This window comes from Pseudophryne corroboree, chromosome 6 (genome assembly GCF_028390025.1).
Source record: "Pseudophryne corroboree isolate aPseCor3 chromosome 6, aPseCor3.hap2, whole genome shotgun sequence".
Lineage (NCBI taxonomy): Eukaryota > Metazoa > Chordata > Amphibia > Anura > Myobatrachidae > Pseudophryne > Pseudophryne corroboree.
This window is the reverse complement of record NC_086449.1, coordinates 424223830-424244834: the sequence shown is the minus strand read 5'-3', so window position 1 is coordinate 424244834 and position 21005 is coordinate 424223830. Positions and strand designations below refer to the sequence as shown.

General features: G+C 45.3%; 1 protein-coding gene across 3 annotated transcripts in view; it reads left to right on the top strand.

The window, feature by feature from the left end:
• Positions 1-21005, top strand: part of FBXL13 (F-box and leucine rich repeat protein 13) — a 656615-nt gene that overhangs the window by 423968 nt on the left and 211642 nt on the right. For all 3 annotated transcript variants that reach the window (XM_063926996.1, XM_063926997.1, XM_063926998.1), the window contains exon 13: positions 9461-9559. In XM_063926996.1, coding sequence (XP_063783066.1) covers positions 9461-9559 — 99 coding nt within the window. The remainder of the gene's footprint in view (positions 1-9460; positions 9560-21005) is intronic.

The window sequence follows — 21005 nt, the reverse complement described above, 5'->3', positions numbered from 1 at the left end:
TATATATGCCCCCACAGTGCCAGATATGCCCCCCAGTGCCAGATATACATGTCCTCCAAGTGCCAGATATATGTCCCCAAGTGCCAGATATATATGTCCCCACAGTGCCAGCTATGCCCCCAATGCCAGTGTCCCCACAGTGCCAGGTATACATGTCCCCACAGTGCCAGCAATGCCCCCAGTGCCAGATATACATGAGCCCCCCCCCCCCCCCTTCCCCCGTGCTACTCACCGCGCTGCTGCTGTCTGTGAGGGGAGGAGAGCGCAGCGTGCGCCTCTCCTGCCCCTCACTCTCCGGCGGCTGTCTCTCTCTTCAATTAGGCGCCGGTCCGCAATCTCTGATTGGCTCACGGACCGCTGCCGGAGATTGAGGGGCAGGAGAGGCGCACGCTGCGCTCTCCTCCCCTCACAGACAGCAGCAGCACGGGGGAAGGGGGGGCCAGGGCAGCGGTGGCCAGGAGCCGGCTGAGACGCGGGTTGGCCACCCCTGTACTAGATCGACATGAGAAAATGTCGACATGAGGTTTTTTACTTTTTTTGGTGTCGTTTTCTCCATACAGTGACCGGGAAACCCAATTAGTGCACCGTGTCCCCTTGCGTGTCTTGCTTCGTTCCCAATTGTAGTTCACGTGGATCGTAAAGTATGAAAAAGTAAAAAATGGGTAAAAAAGTTAAAAACGCTTGTCAACCTTTTGTCATGTCGACATAGAGTCCCTGTCGACCTAGTTACTGTCGACCAATAGTGGTCGACCTAAATAGTGTCAACCTACTTACTGTCGACCTAAAGACCGGCTCCTGTAATAATTTGTAGACAACTTCATTTGAACAGTTTATTTTGAATAAGAATTTCCAAAATATAAAGGAAAGCATGAAGAATACCATATACATTGCAGTCCTGTGTGTCAATGTGCCTGGGTGTTTAGAGCATGAATTTGGCTACTGCTGATAAAGAACATCCACCTGCAGAGTGCAGACAGGGCCGTCTTTTCGTATGGGCTCAATGGGCACTTGCCCAAGGGCCCCAGTAGTATAAGGGCCCTATGCTGATAGCTGAGGGTTCGCTCTTTCCAGGGGTACCAGATTTTTTAAAATCGGCCCTGGGAAACCGGAGATATCCAACTTCAAAGCAGTGGTCCCCATCCGAGCCTGTTAATTGCTCTTTCCCCCCAGATATCTCGGGCTCTGTCTGACTTAGAGTAGTTCTGAGGGTATACTCTAAAAGCTGAGACTCTCCCCTTTCACTGGACACTGGCAGCTTGTCTCTACTATGCCCAGAACCAGGGATATCAGCCTTTCAGCAGCTGGTCCCTGCTCCAGCTCTACATGCCTGGCATGCAGTTTTATAATTTCATTGGTGGATTGCTCTAGCTCCTGATCTCTGATCTCCAAGTCCCCAGTACTTCCTGAAAGGTGGGACTCTCTACTTTTATATCCCATTGAAAGCTAAGAAATCTATTTCCAAGAATTTGAGATATCTGCAATCAAGCAAGCTGCCCTCTCACCAGAAAATTATGAATATTAAGCCCACTCCACTATCTACCACTCCCCTGCGTATTAAACACCCCCTACCGCCCTGGAAGACAAGTACTGGGGCCCTTTCATTCAGTGCAATGCCCCCTTCTACAGTTTAGTGTTCTCCCTCTCACCACATCTCCCACCATCTGTGCAGTAAAGGAGTAATTAGCAGAAATGACTGCTCCAGGTCCTACATGCTGAGTGGGAGATAGAACACCCACTACCGCCCGCGGGTCATCAAAGTTGCCGCTGATAGCACCCCCCACGCCTACTGCTGGAGGATGGGTAGGGGCCACAGTGCATTACTGTGCCCAGGGGCCTACACTGCTGTTAAGCTGGCCCTGAGTGCAGACAGATCTTCTCAGTCTATTTTGGCCTCAGAGCCAGGCTGGTCATTCTGGTCCGTGCTGTGAAGAGCTGTAGAAGGTAACGGAGCTTTACTAGATTAATGTGTATTGATATAGAGACTCCACCAATGCTCCCTGGGAAAAATATTGACTAATGGAAAATGGCATTAACATTTTCCACATTACCTTCTGGAGTTGGTGCTTTCCAGTGATTTGTTATGTCCATATAGAGCTTACAGATGTAGCCACCTTTATCTTGACTGGCTGAGGCGTTTGTCCCGATCGAGCATACGCAGCGTCCCGGGGTGTAGGGAGGCGCGCCTAGTCACAGAGAGGCGTACCTAATCGCACGGAGAGCGTTTGGCGTTACCTTTACATGTAATACCTGTGATCATCCACCAGATGTCGCTTTTTACACTCACCACTGCGCATGCGTGTGGTCTCCCGTAAAATACAATACTGAAATATATAATAAGGACTACTTTACTAAGGCATCTCATTACGCTGCATACAGTAAATACTTATTACGCTGCATTATTTAATACAGTAAATACTCATTACGCTGCGTTATTTAATACAGTATATACGGTACAGATGCAAATAGTACAGCATACAGTATATGATCCATCTACAGTACTTTATGAATATGTGAGCGTCCAAGTCCCGCAGACAAAACAACATAAAGCCAGTAGTGTATACTGTTGCAAATGGATGTGTTAGAAGTTCACTATTGCCTCTTGAGATTAGGAATTTTGTACAGTATGTTAGCGTCCTAATCCCGTAGCCATTACAGTATAATCAAAACCAATGGATTTATTCATCTGTCTGCGGCGAAGTGGTGAAGTGTTCCGCTTCTTATACTCATAGTCCCGGGTTCGATTCCTAAAGTACGAATGCATGTTAGTTTTTTCCAGACACCTTATTATTATTTTTATTCACATAAACCAGGGCAAAGCTGCAGGAGCGGTTCTACTGTTGAGGGTCTATGCTCCGTACAGTACACATACAATTCTGTAGCAGGGTAGACTCAATAGAAATGGCTACCACCTATGACTCCTTGCCCCACGAAGGCCATAGGCTACAGAGCAAGTAGCAGTCCAGATTTTGCAGGCTATGGGGCAATGCTGAAGGAGCGTCACAATCCCCTAGCTAAAATACACAGGGGCGATAGGAATAAGTGAGGTCTATGCACATTACGGTACACCGGACTCGATCGCATAGCACACTGGCAAAATGGCCACTGCCCCTGAACCCCCACCATGTGGCAGGCAGCACTCGGATATGGAGTGAGAGATGGTATAAGTTTTGCAGGCTACGGTGCAATGCTGAAGGAGCGTCACAATCCCCTAGCCAAAATACACAGGGGCGATAGAGATAAGTGAGGTCTATGCACATTACGTTACACCGGGCTCGATCGCATAGCAAACTGACAAAACACAGGTTTTACATAAAGCAGGGCAAAGCTGCAGGAGAGTTTCTACTGTCAAGGTTCTATGCACTGTACGGTACACATACAATTCTATAGCAGGGCAAACTCAATTGAAATGGCTACCGCCTGTGACTCCTAACTCCACGGAGGCACTCGGCTATGGAGCAAGTAACAGCACAGATTTTGCAGGCTACGGGGCAATGCTGAAGGAGCGTCAGAATCCCCTAGCTAAAATAAACAGGGGTGATAGGGATAAGCGAGGTCAATTCACATAATGATACACCGCAAAGTTCCCCATGGTTTTGATTATGCCTTTTCTTTGAACACGGTATTTTCCACTGCCTTGCCCTACCCCCATTCCACTTTCCCCTTCCCCCCTGGGAGCCTGCAAAGTACATGCAGTAGACAGGGAGGGAGTTCCGATCAGGTTACAAGACATGTGCAACAGTATACTACTGTATGTAGGAAAATCCCCCGCCCACTCTGATTTATGTGAAACCTGTGTGCACCCTTCCATTGAATGTATAACAAAGAAAAAAATAATAATAAAGTGAATGTTACAGGAGCACATTAAAAAAAAGGTTTTCACTTCCTTCCCATTGGTGTTGGTTTATGCCTTAGGGGACTCGGGCGCTAATACTTGTATTTCAAGAGCACGGTATTTTCCACCGCCTCTCCATACCCCCATCGCCCTTCCCCCCTGGGAGCCTGCACAGGTCATGCAGTGGACAGGGAGGGAGTTCAGGTTAGGTACAATACACAAATGCTGACAATCTACAGTACTGTGTTGCTCAGTTAGTTGCGTCAGAATACACTAATTTATACTCATTACCGCTGTGTATTTGTATATAGCGGAATGAATCGCTGCTGCAGATTTACTTTGATTTATGTGAAACCTGTGTGCACCCTTTCATTGAATGTATAACAAAGAAAAAAATAATAATAAAGTGAATGTCACGGGAACATATAAAAAAAAAAGGTTGGCACTTTGGGACTCTCAGCATGGGAGGTGGGAGCCTTCATCACTAGGTTGGTATGGAAGGGGAGACAATTAGCTACCGGAGGGTGCCAACCCTAAGTTTCTGTGACCCCCACAAGGCTCATGGCAAGCGTCGGAACCCATGGTGGGTCTGAATTAACGGGCCCATTATAGTCTATGGGAAAATGGGTCCACTTTGCGTGCTGATATCTCTGGTTCTGGGTGTGCCAGAGACTCAGTAAGCTCCTCAGTAAGTTCCTGGATGCCAAATCACCGTACTTAGTATCTCTGTACAGTATGTTCTATTAGGGTACTAATTAGCTGCTCGTGCTAATTAGTACCCTAATAGAAAATACTATACAGAGATACTAAAGACGGTGATTTGGCAGCCAGGAATTTACGGAGTAGCTTTTATCTCTCTACATTATACATAGAAAGATCAAACCTGCCACTGTACGTTACAAGCTGCTCGTGCTAATTAGTACACTAGAAGAACATGCTGTACAGAGATACTACGGACAGTGATTTGGCATCCACGAACTTAGGGAGGAGCTTTTATCTCTCTCCATTATACTTAGAAAGATTACAATGAGAAAGATAAAAGCTCCTCCCTAAGTTCCTGGATGCCAAATTACTGTACTTAGTATCTCTGTACAGTATGTTCTACTAGTGTACTAATTAGCACGAACAGCTTGTAACATACAGTGGCAAGTTTAACCTTTCTATGTATAATATAGAGAGATAAAAGCTCCTCCCTAAGTTCCTGGTTTCCAAATCACCGTCCTTAGTATCTCTGTATAGTATTTTCTATTAGGGTACTAATTAGCATGGACAGCTTGTAACGTACAGCGGCAAGTTTAATCTTTCTATGTAAAATGGAGAGAAATAAAAGCTCCTCTGGAAGTTCCCAGATGCCAAATCACCATCCTTAGTATCTCTGTACACTATGGCCCTCATTCCGAGTTGTTCGCTCGCAAGGCGAATGTAGCAGAGTTACACACGCTAAGCCGCCGCCTACTGGGAGTGAATCTTAGCTTCTTAAAATTGCGACCGACGTACGCGCAATATTGCGATTACAAACGAGTTAGCAGTTTCAGAGTAGCTCCAGACTTACTCTGCCTGTGCGATCATTTCAGTGCTTGTCGTTCCTGGTTGACGTCACAAACACACCCAGCGTTCGCCCAGGCACTCCCACCGTTTCCCCGGCCACTCCTGCGTTTTTTCCGGAAACGGTAGCGTTTTCAGCCACACGCCCCTGAAACGCCGTGTATCCGCCCAGTAACACCCATTTCCTGTCAATCACATTACGATCGCCGGAGCGAAGAAAAAGCCGTGAGTAAAAATACTTTCTTCATAGTAAAGTTACTTGGCGCAGTCGCAGTGCGAACATTGCGCATGCGTACTAAGCGGATTTTCACTGCGATGCGATGAAAAATACCGAGCGAACAACTCGGAATGAGGGCCTATGTTCTACTAGTGTACTAATTAGCACGAACAGCTTTTAACTGGATGCCAAATCACCATACTTAGTATCTCTGTACAGTATGTTCTATTAGGGTACTAATTAGCACGAACAGCTTGTAACGTACAGCGCCAAGTTTAATCTTTCTATGTATAATGGAGAGAGATAAAAGCTCCTCAGTAAGTTCCTGGATGCCAAATCACCGTACTTAGTATCTCTGTACAGTATGTTCTATTAGGGTACTAATTTGCTGCTTGTGCTAATTAGTACCCTAATAGAAAATACTATACAGACATACTAAGGACGGTGATTTGGCATCCAGGAACTTACTGAGGAGCTTTTATCTCTCTCCATTATACATAGAAAGATTACACTTGCCGCTGTACGTTACAAGCTCTTCTTGCTGATTAGTACCCTAATAGAACATACTGTACAGAGATACTAAGTACGGTGATTTGGCATCCAGTTAAAAGCTGTTCGTGCTAATTAGTACACTAGTAGAACATACTGTACACAGATACTAAGGACAGTGATTTGTCATCCACGAAGTTAGGGAGGAGCTATAATCTCTCTCCATTGTAATCTTTCTAAGTATAATGGAGAGAGATAAAAGCTTCTCCCTAAGATCCTGGGTGCCAAATTACCATCCTTAGTATCTCTGTACTCTATGTTCTATTAGGGTACTAATTAGCACGAACAGCTTGTAACGTACAGCGGCAAGTTTAATCTTTCTATGTATAATGGAGAGAGATAAAAGCTCCTCAGTAAGTTCCTGGATGCCAAATCACCGTCCTTAGTATGTCTGTATAGTATTTTCTATTAGGGTACTAATTAGCACGAACAGCTAATTAGTACCCTAATAGAACATACTGTACAGAGATACTAAGGACGGTGATTTGGCATCCAGGAACTTAGGGAGGAACTTTTATCTCTCTCCATTATACATAGAAACAATAAACTTTCCGCTCTACGTTACAAGCTGTTCGTGCTAATTAGTACCTTAATAGAACATACTGTACAGAGATACTTAGTACGGTGATTTGGCATCCGGTAAAACAGCTGTTCATGCTAATTAGTACACTAGTAGAACATACTGTACAGAGATACTAAGGATGGTGATTTGGCATCTAGGAACTTTCAGAGGAGCTTTTATCTCTCTCCATTATACATAGAAAGATTAAACTTGCAACTGTACGTTACAAGCTGTTCGCGCTAATTAATACACTAGTAGAACATACTGTACAGAGATACTAAGGACGGTGATTTGGCATCTAGGAACTTACTGAGGAGCTTTTATCTCTCTCCATTATACATAGAAAGATTAAACTTGCCACTCTAGGTTACAAGCTGTTCGTGCTAATTAGTACACTAGTAGAACATAGAGTACAGAGATACTAAGGACAGTAATTTGGCATCCAGGAACTTAGGGAGGAGCTTTTATCTCTCTCCATTATACTTCGAAAGATTACAATAGAGAGATTAAAGCTCCTCCCTAAGTTCGTGGATGCCAAATCACTGTACTTAGTATCTCTGTACAGTATGTTCTACTAGTGTACTAATTAGCACGAACAGCTTGTAACGTACAGCGGCCAGTTTAATCTTTCTATGTATAATGGAGAGAGATAAAAGCTCCTAAGTAAGTTCCTGGATGCCAAATCACCGTACTTAGTATCTCTGTACAGTATGTTCTATTAGGGTACTAATTAGCTGTTTGTGCTTGTTCACGGGAACACATAAAAAAAAAAAAGGTTGGCACTTCCTTCCCATTGGTCTTGGTTTATGCCTTAGGGGACTCAGACGCTCGCATTTGTAAAGCACAGTATTTTCCACCGCCTCCTGCTAGCCCATCGCCCTTCCCCCCTGGGAGCCTGCACAGATCATGCAGTGGACAGGGAGGGAATTCAGGTCCTGTGCAATACACAAATGCCGAAGATATACAGTACTGTTTTGCTCACTCAGAAGTGTAGATGCATTTAGCGTAAAGAATCGCTCCTGCAGATCTACTCTGATTTATGTGAAACTTGTGTGCATCCTTCCATTGGATGTATTAGAGAGAAAAAAAATATTAAAGTGAATGTCACAGGAACACATTAAAAAAAAAAGGTTGGCACTTCCTTCCCATTGGTGTTGGTTTATGCCGTAGGGGACTCGGACGCTCATATAATTGCATTTCAAAGGCACGGTATTTTCCATCGTCTCCCCCTACCCCCATCGCCCTTCCCCCCTGGGAGCCTGCACAGATCATGCAGTAGACAGGGAGGGAATTCAGGTCCTGTGCAATACACAAACGCCGAAGATCTACTGTACTGTTTTGCTCTATTTGTTGCGTCAGAAAACACTCATTTCTACTCATTTCCGCTGTGTAGTTGCATTTAGCGTAAAGAATCGCTCCTGCAGATGTACTCTGATTTATATGTAACTTGTGTGCACCTTTCCATTGACTGTCAATGAAAATAAAATAATACAGTATATTATTACAATTAAAAAAAAAAAAAAAAAAGCACATCAGGTCTCGAACCCTGGACCCCCAGCGTGGGAGGTGGGAGCCTTTATCGCTAGCGCACGACGCCTCATGAGAGATTCCAAATTTCATGTGTAAAAGTACAGCAAACAGCGCCCGGCCCCCTCCCCATTGGTGTTGGTTTATGCCTTAGGGGACTCAGACGCTCGCATTTGTAAAGCACGGTATTTTCCACCACCTCCCGCTAGCCCACCATTCCCATTATGCCTTAGGGAACTCAGACGCTCATGTACTGTACATGTATTTAAAAGCACAGTTTAGGTCACCATCTTTTTCCACCGCCTTCCGCTACGCCTACAGTATTAACATTACAGTCGTCACTGACCAATTGCCAGAGCTGTAGATCAATCCGCCACTATACTGTACGATCGAAAATACTAGATTAGTGGAGCATTAGCCACCCAGTGGTGGAGATGTGTAATGCATGCTGAGTATCCAGAATCGCCTTAACGCGCCTGCCTGTGATTAAACTCAGCTATCGCCTTAGTGTGACTAAACGTCCGTCTTGGCGGAGAATCGGTCAAGATAAAGGTGGCTACATCTGTATGCTGAATTGTCAAATAATGCACAAGTGTCCATTCATTCATCTGTAATTGAAAGTACGTACTCCTGCTATACTACACTATACCAGAATGCAGTGTGCTATGCTCTGACACATTATTAAGGTGTAAAAATAACATAAACACTATAATATGAGGGCATATAGTAGAAGTGTTCCTGGCTTTGCAGAAAAGCACACAACCATTTCCACTACATAAAAACACATAACCCCACCCCACCCCCTCATTTGACTTGTGTGAGAAACTGCATTTCTAGATGCACATCAAGCCATGTAAAAAGAAGCTTTAAACACACAAAGTGACAGATGTAATAAAAACAGTCCAGATGTTCCCTCACTGTAATGATTATTCTAAGCCATACATGTGGCTGAACTGAGCACTATTTTAGGAGACAATTCTAAGCCTTTAATGGAAGTGGTGTTCTAGGATGCTGGGAGGTTGAAATGTAAATGTGCTCTGGCGAAGCTATATTGGGGTGTCAGTTCAAAACCAAATTCATTTGTGGTGCACATGAAATCTGATTCATGTATGAGATCCTATGTTTTCTCTGTGCCCTGAATACATTCATTTATACAAAACTGAAAATTACTTTCTTGCCACGAGCAATAAAAAAACCTAAGCAATAATTTAATTTTCATTTTCTTTAGATCTCAGTTGATGGCTTTAAATATATAGGTTCTGGATGCAGCTCTCTTCAGCACCTGAAAATAAATGACATGTTTACTCTGACAGACAACTGCATTATAGTAAGTATAAGCCACTCCCCTTACATGCCAAACTCACTTTCTCGCTCCTATATTCTTGTTGAAAACTAAGAGTGAATATAATCTGTTCATGATCATACAACTACTGTTTAAAAAATGTATTGACCTAAGTTACATTATAGTTTATGGTTTTGGGGTGTTTTTTTTACGTGTAGTTTTTTTCACTTGTCTTTTAGTAATTCTTAAGCACTGGGATAGTTTTGGAGGAGACCAAACTAATAGAATTCTGGACAGAAGTGCCACTCTTGTGGAGGCATTGCGTTAGCCAGCCTTAGTCCCTCAGGGATTTATTAGAAACTTGTATGAATTTTACGGTTACGTGAATCTTATCTGTACACACAAGCACTAAATAACATATCTTGTTCTTTACAGATATTTTTTGATACGCTTCAGGAAACTTTAGATGTAAAACTCTGTTAAGAACCATTAAAGTCTATTTAACCTGAAGGGAGCCATTTTAAGGGCTGAATCAATGGGGGTAATTCCAAGTTGATCGCAGCAGGAAATTTTTTAGCAGTTGGGCAAAACCATGTGCACTGCAGGGGGGGCAGATATAACATTTGCAGAGAGAGTTAGATTTGGGTGGGTTATTTTGTTTCTATGCATGGTAAATACTGGCTGATTTATTTTTACACTGCAATTTAGATTGCAGATTGAACACACCCCACCCAAACCTTACTCTCTCTGCACATGTTATATCTGCTTCCCCTGCAGTGCACATGGTTTTGCCCAATTGCTAACAAACTTGCAGCTGCGATCAACTCAGAATTACCCCCAATGTTCATGATACCTGTCCTTTGAGTAATACCACTGGTTCTTAGTGGATGAATAGGCTGCATTCTGGTGAATACTGTCGTCTATGGTACTACTACTAGTGTCGAATATTGACCATTTTCCAGGAATTTAGAAAGAAATGTGAGAGACAAGATTTCATCTCTCTTTGGATGTCTGGATTATTTATGTAGGGGCCAGGGTCTGGGTCCCAAAGCATTCCAGTAGACCTGTGTTAATCTCCATTGCAGACTGTTTGCATCTTGATAAAATATGTTCCGTATTGCATGCCAACATGTGTTTTGAGAATGTTTTGTGTGTGTAGATTTATGTTGCATGAATGTATTTCCATCTTTATGGTATGTAAGCATTTGGTATCAGATAGAAAGCCACATTGTTATTTAAAAATGTAATTTATATGACATAAAATACATATCTAACACAAGTAAAATGTGTTCCAGTGGAGATGAAACACAATACACCAAGGAACATATATCATGCATAAATACTTTTCTACTTTTTCATAATGTCCTGTAGTTTTTCGAACTTTTTTGCAGGTCCCCGCACTCCCAGGATAGTAGGCTAGCCTCCAGGGTCTGTAGACTTTATGACAAAATTTGTACTGAATTACTCCATGGTGGCCATGCCTCCCCCCTGCTGCATGATTATGGCATTACATACAGTAACTAAGCAGTGACATGATTTCTTGCACCAAACTCTGCGCACCTCCCACTCCACCACCCCTCTGGGATCTCCTGTATGCAAGTAGGGGCATACATTGTAGAACAATACATGATGGGGGGGATGTTTATATCATAGGAATGGTGTGATAAATATATAAGCTCTCTAACTACTTTTGCAGGGGTGCCCAACCATGGTCCTCAAGATACACTAAAGCTGGGTACACACTGGGCAATACGTTCCATGAGGGATGCCGTTGAGTGTTTTCTATACCCTCGGGTGGCCGATATAGTGCGTACACACTGAATGATATCACTAACAACATTGTTCAGGGACGTCACCCCGCAGCCGGCCCGAACATGCATTGCCCGACATAGCCAAAATTGACCTGCATGCACACACAACAATATCTTTAATGATATATCTTTAGCGGGAGCGTGCCTTGTTAACAATATAGGGGTATATTCAATTAGGGTCGGATCCATTCCGACATGCATTTGTCAGAATGGATCCGACAAGGGCTATTCAAAGCCCATCTCAATTCGACTTTAAAAAAGTCGAATTGAGATGAGAGGGGGGAGAGCCGCGGGCAGACGGGGGAAAGCAGCGGGGAGACGGGGGACAGCCGCGGCCAGCAGCGCTGCAGGAGGATGTGTAATAGCCGCCAGACCTCATGGCTGCGTCCACCCAGCTCCAGCAAGCGGGACCTCACTTGCTGAAGCTGGGTGGATGCTGCCGTGAGCGGCGGCTATTACACATCCTCCTGCAGCGCTGTGCTGTAGCGCTGCTGTCCCCCGTCTGCCCGAGGCTCTCCCCCGTCTGGCCGCAGCTCTCCTCCCTCTCCTCCTCTCAGATCCCACATCTCAGTTCGACTTTTTTTTAAGTCGAACTGAGATGGATGGAAACGGGGCCAAAACCTGTCGGATTTGGCCCCGTTTCCCGCAGAAGTACGCAAATTGGCAGCTATACCGCCAATTCACGTACTATTCGACAAGTCGAATTTCCCGACTTGTCGAATAAAAATGCTCAGGACTGAATAGGTCGGAGCCCCTTCCGACCTGAAAAAGTCGAAAACTGCCGTCTTTTCGACAAGACGACAGTTTCGACCCTAATTGAATATACCCCATAGTGCATACACAGTGGGCAATATTAGAAATTATATCGCTGAAAAGGGTGAAATTGAGCGATATGCTCTAAAATATTACGTAGTGTGTATCTAGCTTAACAGTCCAGGTTTTAAGGTTAGCAAGTTATTTTGATTTAACTATCTGTTCTCAAGCATGGATTTCATTAATACCTGCACTGTTAGTGTGCCTTGAGAAACAAGGTTGGGAAACAATGCACTATAGATTTCCACTATAGTATTTATAGTTTGTTTTATGTAATACTAGGGAAGTACGAATATTGGGAACCAGAATATAAACTGTGGCCGAGAACATCTGTTTTAAACTTAGCAGACTAGGTGGGCTGGCCTCTCTCTCTTCCTAACTTTCAACATCAGACAAGAGAACGATCCCTCAGATCACATTCATGGAAATACTCTATCAGCCTTGACATGCTAAAGGTCCATGGTGGAATTTTGCAAACAATGCAGTTCTTGTTAATAGTCTCACTAGAATAGACAAAGCCGCATGAATACAAATGAATAAGTTATTGCATGTTTTCTGGAAGAAGCCTTTGAATAAAGCAATGCATTTTTGCAGAGCTTGCATATATACTAGGAAGATGGTCTAAGCCAGGCATGTCCAAACTGCGGCCCTCCAGCTGTTGAGAAACTACACATCCCAGCATGCCGACATAGCTTTAGCATTCACTGACAGCAAAACTGTTAGGGCATGCTGGGATTTGTAGTTTCACAACAGCTGGAGGGCCGCAGTTTGGACATGCCTGGTCTAAGCGCTCAGTTTCAAAGACATTCATTTGTGTCTTTTGCTAGAGGAAGGAATATCTGTTATGTGTTGTGTAAATGTGCTTATATACAAGCAGTATACAGTAGATTTGCCTAATGTTGTTGCCAAAGCAGCATGTTTCAGTGTTATGTCCTACTCACTACTAATCAATCCATTTCAGCAAAGTACTTTATAATATTATACAATCTCTCTGCTCTAATTTGGTGCATGATTAATTACGGTAATTCTTCAGTAAATTTGTACCCTTTGCAGGTATGATAGGGAGAGGCAGTTGTTTCATAGTTGTCCATGTTGATTAAGGTAATTTAGTTTTAAATGGTCAAATGCAATACAAATACTATAACTAGCAGTACGTTTCAGTGTCTGACCGTCATCTATGCTGCTGAAGCTGACTCGGAGGGCATTATCTGTACATATTTTGGAATCTTTCCAGTTGTGTGTTGTTAGTGCAATTTTACACACACAAAAGACACATACAATATAATGGCTTAAATAACATCCATGCTATACAGTAGCTTAGTTTTTTTTCTGCATCACTGGATTAAGGGCCTGATTCAGCCTTATACACAAACATGATGGTTTCCGTACAACTCAGATGTTTCCTGATCTGTGTCTGTAACTTCGGTTGCAGTGCCCCCTAAGCCACAACATGATTGACATGCTGTGACCCTTTGGAGACAGGGAGAGGGTGGCGTCTGTGAGTGTTTGTTATGTGGACTACTCAGTTAAGAGGCTTTCCGGGTGGTACTTGATGACGCTCATGCAATTACCCTTGCCCAGCAGTCTTTTAGCCTCCCGCAATGCTAGGCTTCACCTTAAGCAGCTGACTTTCCAGGGTGAATTAGGTCCACTCCGTACTCAGATGCACCCAGGTCTTATGTAAGGACAAGGCAACTATTGGAGGCTGGGCAAGAGTAAATGCAGTACAGTGAGACGTTCACTGGACACAACCTTAGTAACGCTGCTAAATGCACAGGTGGAGATAACAGAATGCACATAAGTGCACCGATGCACAGGGTGAAATAATAAATACTGAATGTATATGAAATGCAAAAATGCACAGGGTAGTATAATAATCAAACACAGATGGTATGTAAATGCAATAATGCACAGCAACTAAATTTCTCTGACGTCCTAGTGGATGCTGGGGACTCCGTAAGGACCATGGGGAATAGCGGCTCCGCAGGAGACTGGGCACAAAAGTAAAGCTTTAGAACTACCTGGTGTGCACTGGCTCCTCCCCCCATGACCCTCCTCCAAGCCTCAGTTAGATTTTTGTGCCCGAACGAGAAGGGTGCACACTAGGTGGCTCTCCTGAGCTGCTTAGTGAAAAGTTTAGTTTTAGGTTTTTTATTTTCAGTGAGACCTGCTGGCAACAGGCTCACTGCATCGAGGGACTAAGGGGAGAAGAAGCGAACTCACCTGCGTGCAGAGTGGATTGGGCTTCTTAGGCTACTGGACATTAGCTCCAGAGGGACGATCACAGGCCCAGCCATGGATGGGTCCCAGAGCCGCGCCGCCGGCCCCCTTACAGAGCCAGAAGACAGAAGAGGTCTGGAAAATCGGCGGCAGAAGACGTCCTGTCTTCAACAAGGTAGCGCACAGCACTGCAGCTGTGCGCCATTGCTCTCAGCACACTTCACACTCCGGTCACTGAGGGTGCAGGGCGCTGGGGGGGGGGGCGCCCTGAGACGCAATAAAAACACCTTGGATGGCAAAAAATGCATCACATATAGCTCCTGGGCTATATGGATGAATTTAACCCCTGCCAGAATACATAGAAAAACGGGAGATAAGGCCGCCGATAAGGGGGCGGAGCCTATCTCCTCAGCACACTGGCGCCATTTTCCCTCACAGCTCCGTTGGAGGGAAGCTCCCTGGCTCTCCCCTGCAGTCACTACACTACAGAAAGGGTTAAAAAAGAGAGGGGGGCACTAATTACGCGCAGTATTAAAAGATACAGCAGCTATAAGGGGAAAAACACTTATATAAGGTTATCCCTGTATATATATATAGCGCTCTGGTGTGTGCTGGCAAACTCTCCCTCTGTCTCCCCAAAGGGCTAGTGGGGTCCTGTCCTCTATCAGAGCATTCCCTGTGTGTGTGCTGTATGTCGGTACGTTTGTGTCGACATGTATGAGGAGAAAAATGATGTGGAGACGGAGCAGATTGCCTGTAATAGTGATGTCACCCCCTAGGGGGTCGACACCTGAGTGGATGAACTGTTGGAAGGAGTGTCAGCTCTGTATAAAAGACAGTGGTTGACATGAGACAGCCGGCTACTCAGCTTATGCCTGTCCAGACGTCTCATAGGCCGTCAGGGGCTCTAAAGCGCCCGTTACCTCAGATGGCAGATATAGACGCCGACACGGATACTGACTCCAGTGTCGACGGTGAAGAGACAAATGTGACTTCCAGTAGGGCCACACGTTACATGATTGAGGCAATGAAAAATGTTTTACACATTTCTGATAATACGAGTACCACCAAAAAGGGGTATTATGTTCGGTGAGGAAAAACTACCTGTAGTTTTCCTGAATCTGAGAAATTAAATGAGGTGTGTGATGATGCGTGGGTTTCCCCCGATAACAACTGATAATTTCTAAAATGTTATTGGCATTATATCCTTTCCCGCCAGAGGTTAGGGTGCGTTGGGAAACACCCCCTAGGGTGGATAAAGCGCTCACACGCTTGTAAGGGCTCTACCCTCTCCTGAGATGGCCGCCCTTAAGGATCCTGCTGATAGAAAGCAGGAGGGTATCCTAAAATGTATTTACACACATACTGGTGTTATACTGCGACCAGCAATCGCCTCAGCCTGGATGTGCAGTGCTGGGTTGGCGTGGTCGGATTCCCTGACTGAAAATATTGATACCCTAGATAGGGACAGTATATTATTGCCTATAGAGCATTTAAAAGATGCATTTCTATATATGCGTGATGCACAGCGGAATATTTGCCGACTGGCATCAAGTCTAAGTGCGTTGTCCATTTCTACCAGTAGAGGGTTATGGACACGACAGTGGTCAGGTGATGCGGATTCCAAACGGCATTTGGAAGTATTGCCTTATTAAGGGGAGGAGTTATTTGGGGTCGGTCTTTCAGACCTGGTGGCCACGGCAACAGCTGGGAAATCCACGTTTGTACCCCAGGTCGCCTCTCAACATAAGAAGACGCCGTATTATCAGGCGCAGTCTTTTCGTGGGCAAGCGGGCAAAAGGTTCCTCATTTCTGCCCCGTGACAGAGGGAGAGGAAAAAAGGCTGCAGAAATCAGCCAGTTCCCAGGAACAGAAGCCCTCTCCCGCCTCTGCCAAGCCCTCAGTATGACGCTGGGGCTTTACAAGCAGAATAAGGCACGGTGGGGGCCCGTCTCAATGAATTTCAGCGCGCAGTGGGCTCACTCGCAAGTAGACCCCTGGATCCTTCAGGTGATATCTCAGGGGTACAAATTGGAATTCGAGACGTCTCCCCCTCGCCGTTTCCTAAAGTCGGCTTTACCGATGTCTCCTTCTGACAGGGAGGCAGTTTTGGAAGCCATTCACAAGCTGTATTCCCAGCAGGTGATAATCAAGGTACCCCTCCTGCAACAGGGAACGGGGTATTATTCCACACTGTTGGGGTACCGAAGCCGGACGGCTCGGTGAGACCGATTCTAAATCTAAAATCTTGAACACTTACATACGGAGGTTCAAATTCAAGATTGAGTCACTCAGAGCAGTGATTTCGAACCTGGAAGAAGGGGACTACATGATGTCTCGGGACATCAAGGATGCTTACCTTCATGTCCCAATTTACCCTTCTCACCAAGGGTACCTCAGGTTTATGGTACAGAACTGTCACTATCAGTTTCAGACGCTGCCGTATGGATGGTCCACGGCACCCCGGGTCTTTACCAAGGTAATGGCCGAAATGATGATACTCCTTCGAAGGAAGGTAATTTTAGTTATCCCTTACTTGGACGATTCCCTGATAAGGGTAAGATCCAGGGAACAGTTGGAGGTCGGTGTAGCACTATCTCAGGTAGTGTTGCGGCAGCACGATTGGATTCTCAATATTCCAAAATCGCAGCTGATTCCGACGACTCGTCTTCTGTTCCTAGGGATGATCCTGGACACAGTCCAGAAAAGGTGTTTCTCCCAGAGGAGAAAGTCAGGGAGTTATCCGAACTAGTCGGGAACCTCCTATAACCGAGCCAAGTCTCAGTACATCAATAAAATGGTTCTGGGAAAAATGGTGGCTTCCTACGAAGCAATCCCATTCGGCAGATTCCACGCAAGAATTTTCCAGTGGGACCTGCTGGACAAATGGTCCGGGTCGCATCTTCAGATGCATCAGCGGATAACCCTGTCACCAAGCACAAAGGTGTCTCTCCTGTGGTGGTTGCAGAGTTGCTCATCTTCTAGAGGGCCGCACATTCAGGACTGGGTCCTGGTGACCACGGATGCCAGCCTGCGAGGCTGGGGAGCAGTCACACAGGGAAGGAATTTCCAGAGCTTATGGTCAAGCCTGGAGACATCACTTCACATAAATATCCTGAAGCTAAGGGCCATTTACAATGCTCTAAGCTCAGCAAGACCTCTGCTTCAAGGTCACCCGGAGTTGATCCATTCGGACAACATCACGGCAGTCACCCACGTAAACAGACAGGGTGACACAAGAAGCAGGAGGGCAATGGCAGAAGCTGCAAGGATTCTTCGCTGGGCGGAAAATCATGTGATAGCACTGTCAGCAGTATTCATTCCGGGAGTGGACAACTGGGAAGCAGACTTCCTCAGCAGACACGACCTCCACCCGGGAGAGTGGGGACTTCACCCAGAAGTCTTCCACATGTTTATAAAACTCGACAAGTATTGCGCCAGGTCAAGGGACCCTCAGGCAATAGCTGTAGACGCTCTGGTAACACAGTGGGTGTACCAGTCAGTGTATGTGTTCCCTCCTCTGCCTCTCATACCAAGGTACTGAGAATTATAAGATGGAGAGGAGTAAGCACTATATTCGTGGCTCCGGATTGGCCAAGAAGGACTTGGTAACCGGAACTTCAAGAGATGCTCACGGAGGATCCGTGGCCTCTATCTCTAAGAAGGGACCTGCTCCAGCAAGGACCCTGTCTGTTCCAAGACTTACCGCGGCTGCGGTTGACGGCATGGCGGTTGAACGCCGGATCCTGAAGGAGAAAGGCATTCCGGATGAAGTCATTCCTATCCTGATCAAAGCCAGGAAAGATATAACCGCAAAACATTATCACCGCATTTGGCGAAAATATGTTGCGGGGTGCGAGGCCAGTAAGGCCCCGACGGAGGAATTTTCAGCTAGGTCGATTCCTACATTTCCTGCAAACAGGAGTGTCTATGGGCCTGAAATGGGGGTCCATTAAGGTTCAAATTTCGGCCCTGTCAATTTTCTTCCAAAAAGAACTAGCTTCAGTCCCTGAAGTTCAGACGTTTGTGAAAGGGGTACTGTATATACAGCCTCCTTTTGTGCCTCCAGTGGCACCTTGGGATCTAAATGTAGTTTTTGGGTTCCAAAAGTCACATTGGTTTGAACCACTTAAATATGTGGAGTTAAAATATCTCACATGGAAAGTGGTCATGCTGTTGGCCCTGGCCTGGGCCAGGTGCGTGTCAGAATTGGCGGCTTTATCCTGTAAAAGCCCTCATCTGATTTTCCATTCGGACAGGGCGGAATTGAGGACTTGTCCTCAGTTTCTCCCTAAGGTGGTTTTCAGCGTTTCACCTGAATCAACCTATTGTGGTGCCTGCGGCTACTAGGGACTTGGAGGACTCCAAGTTGCTAGACGTTGTCAGAGCCCTGGAAATATAGGTTTCCAAGACGGCTGGAGTCAGAAAATCTGACTCGTTGTTTATTCTGTATGCACCCAACAAGCTGGGTGCTCCTGCTTCTAAGCAGACTATTGCTCGTTGGATTTGTAGTACAATTCAGCTTGCACATTCTGTGGCGGGCCTGCCACAGCCAAAAATCTGTAAAAGCCCATTCCACAAGGAAGGTGGGCTCATCTTGGGCGGCTGCCCGAGGGGTCTCGGCTTTACAACTTTGCCGAGCAGCTACTTGGTCAGGAGCAAATACGTTTGTAAAATTCTACACAATTGATACCCTGGCTGAGGAGGACCTGGAGTTCTCTCATTTGGTGCTGCAGAGTCATCCGCACTCTCCCGCCCGTTTGGGAGCTTTGGTATAATCCCCATGGTCCTTACGGAGTCCCCAGCATCCACTAGGACGTCAGAGAAAATAAGAATTTACTTACCGATAATTCTATTTCTCATAGTCCGTAGTGGATGCTGGGCGCCCATCCCAAGTGCGGATTGTCCGCAATACTGGTACATAGTTATTGTTACCAAAAAATCGGGTTATTGCTGTAGTGAGCCATCTTTTCTAGAGGCTCCTCTATTATCATGCTATTAACTGGGTTTAGATCACAAGTTATATGGTGTGATTGGTGTGGCTGGTATGAGTCTTACCCGGGATTCAAAATCCTTCCTTATTGTGTACGCTCGTCCGGGCACAGTATCCTAACTGAGGCTTGGAGGAGGGTCATGGGGGGAGGAGCCAGTGCACACCAGGTAGTTCTAAAGCTTTACTTTTGTGCCCAGTCTCCTGCGGAGCCGCTATTCCCCATGGTCCTTACGGAGTCCCCAGCATCCACTACGGACTATGAGAAATAGAATTATCGGTAAGTAAATTCTTATTATCAATGGATAATAAATGCAACAATGCACAGGATGATATAAATAATCAAATACAAGAGGTAACTCAAACCTGAAAATAACCAATGCAAATCCCAGGACTTAGCGTAAACTGTATGATGTGGATTTTAAAGAAGCCCGGAATTTGGAACTGGAACAGAACCCCCTGAAGGGAAGCAGGGAAGCAGAGATCCAGAGACACTGAGACTGAGACCAGCTTCAGAGCAGGATTACACTGTGTGCAGTGATAGCAGGCTTGGCAAATGGAACAGACAGCACTAACTGCACAGATTCTAGATTCCACCAAGGACAGGAACCAGGTACAAACAGGAACTTGAAGCTATAACTGGCCTCAGGTGAAGGGCAAGCTGGGTAATAAAGAGAGCAAGCCCCAATCAGGATGGCTGGCAAACCAGGCACAAGGTAATGGCCTAATTATCTGACAGGTGAAACTGCACAGGCCACACATACAGGAGACAGGCTGCAGTTACACAGACTCACCAAAGGCGTTCCGCAACAGTACCCCAAACAAGTACGTAAGAAAACCTGGAATGCTAACAGAAATACAACAGACTCCCAACATAAAAAGAATGCAAGCTGCATTTGCAGCCTGTAACAGTGTTCCAGTGTAGGGGGACATGTCGCCCCCATTATCTAGGTGTGCTGAGATGAATGGCTGCGTCTTTCGGTGCAGGTTCACTGCCCCCGGTTGCGTGAAATCACTGATCATCCTGAGGGTTCTTAAGATGGTATCCGTATGATAGACATTGTCAAGTTAGACAGTCAATAGATGGACACCATATGTTAGACAGACATTAGGTCGACAGGGTCAAAAGGTCGAAATGTAAAGGATAAACAATACAAAAGGTTAACAGGGTCAAAAGGTAGACGGTCAAAATGTCGACATGAAAATGGTCGACATAAAAAAAGGTAGACTTTTTTTCTTATACATGTTTTTGGATTTTTCATACCTTCTCTATCCATGTCGGCATAGAGTTGGTTATAAACCTTGTGACGAGCATAGCGAGGTGATGCCTTTCTACAACTGGGGGTCCCAGATGACACTATCCACGCAAATCCCAAAAATAAAAAAATGGTGTCTATCTCTTTATGTCGACCATTTTCATGCTGATCTTTTGACCCTGTCTAACTTTTGACCATGTCGACCTTTTGTACTGTCTATTTTTTCATGTCTACCTTTAGACCATGTCGACCTTTTGACCCTATCGACTTTTTTACTGTCTAACATGTGGTGTATATCTATTGACTGTCTAACTAGGCACTGTCTATCTGTTATACCACACCCCTTGACCAGTGTTCATACAATTGATCCGATGCCGTGTTCTAGGACGCAGCAATGGATC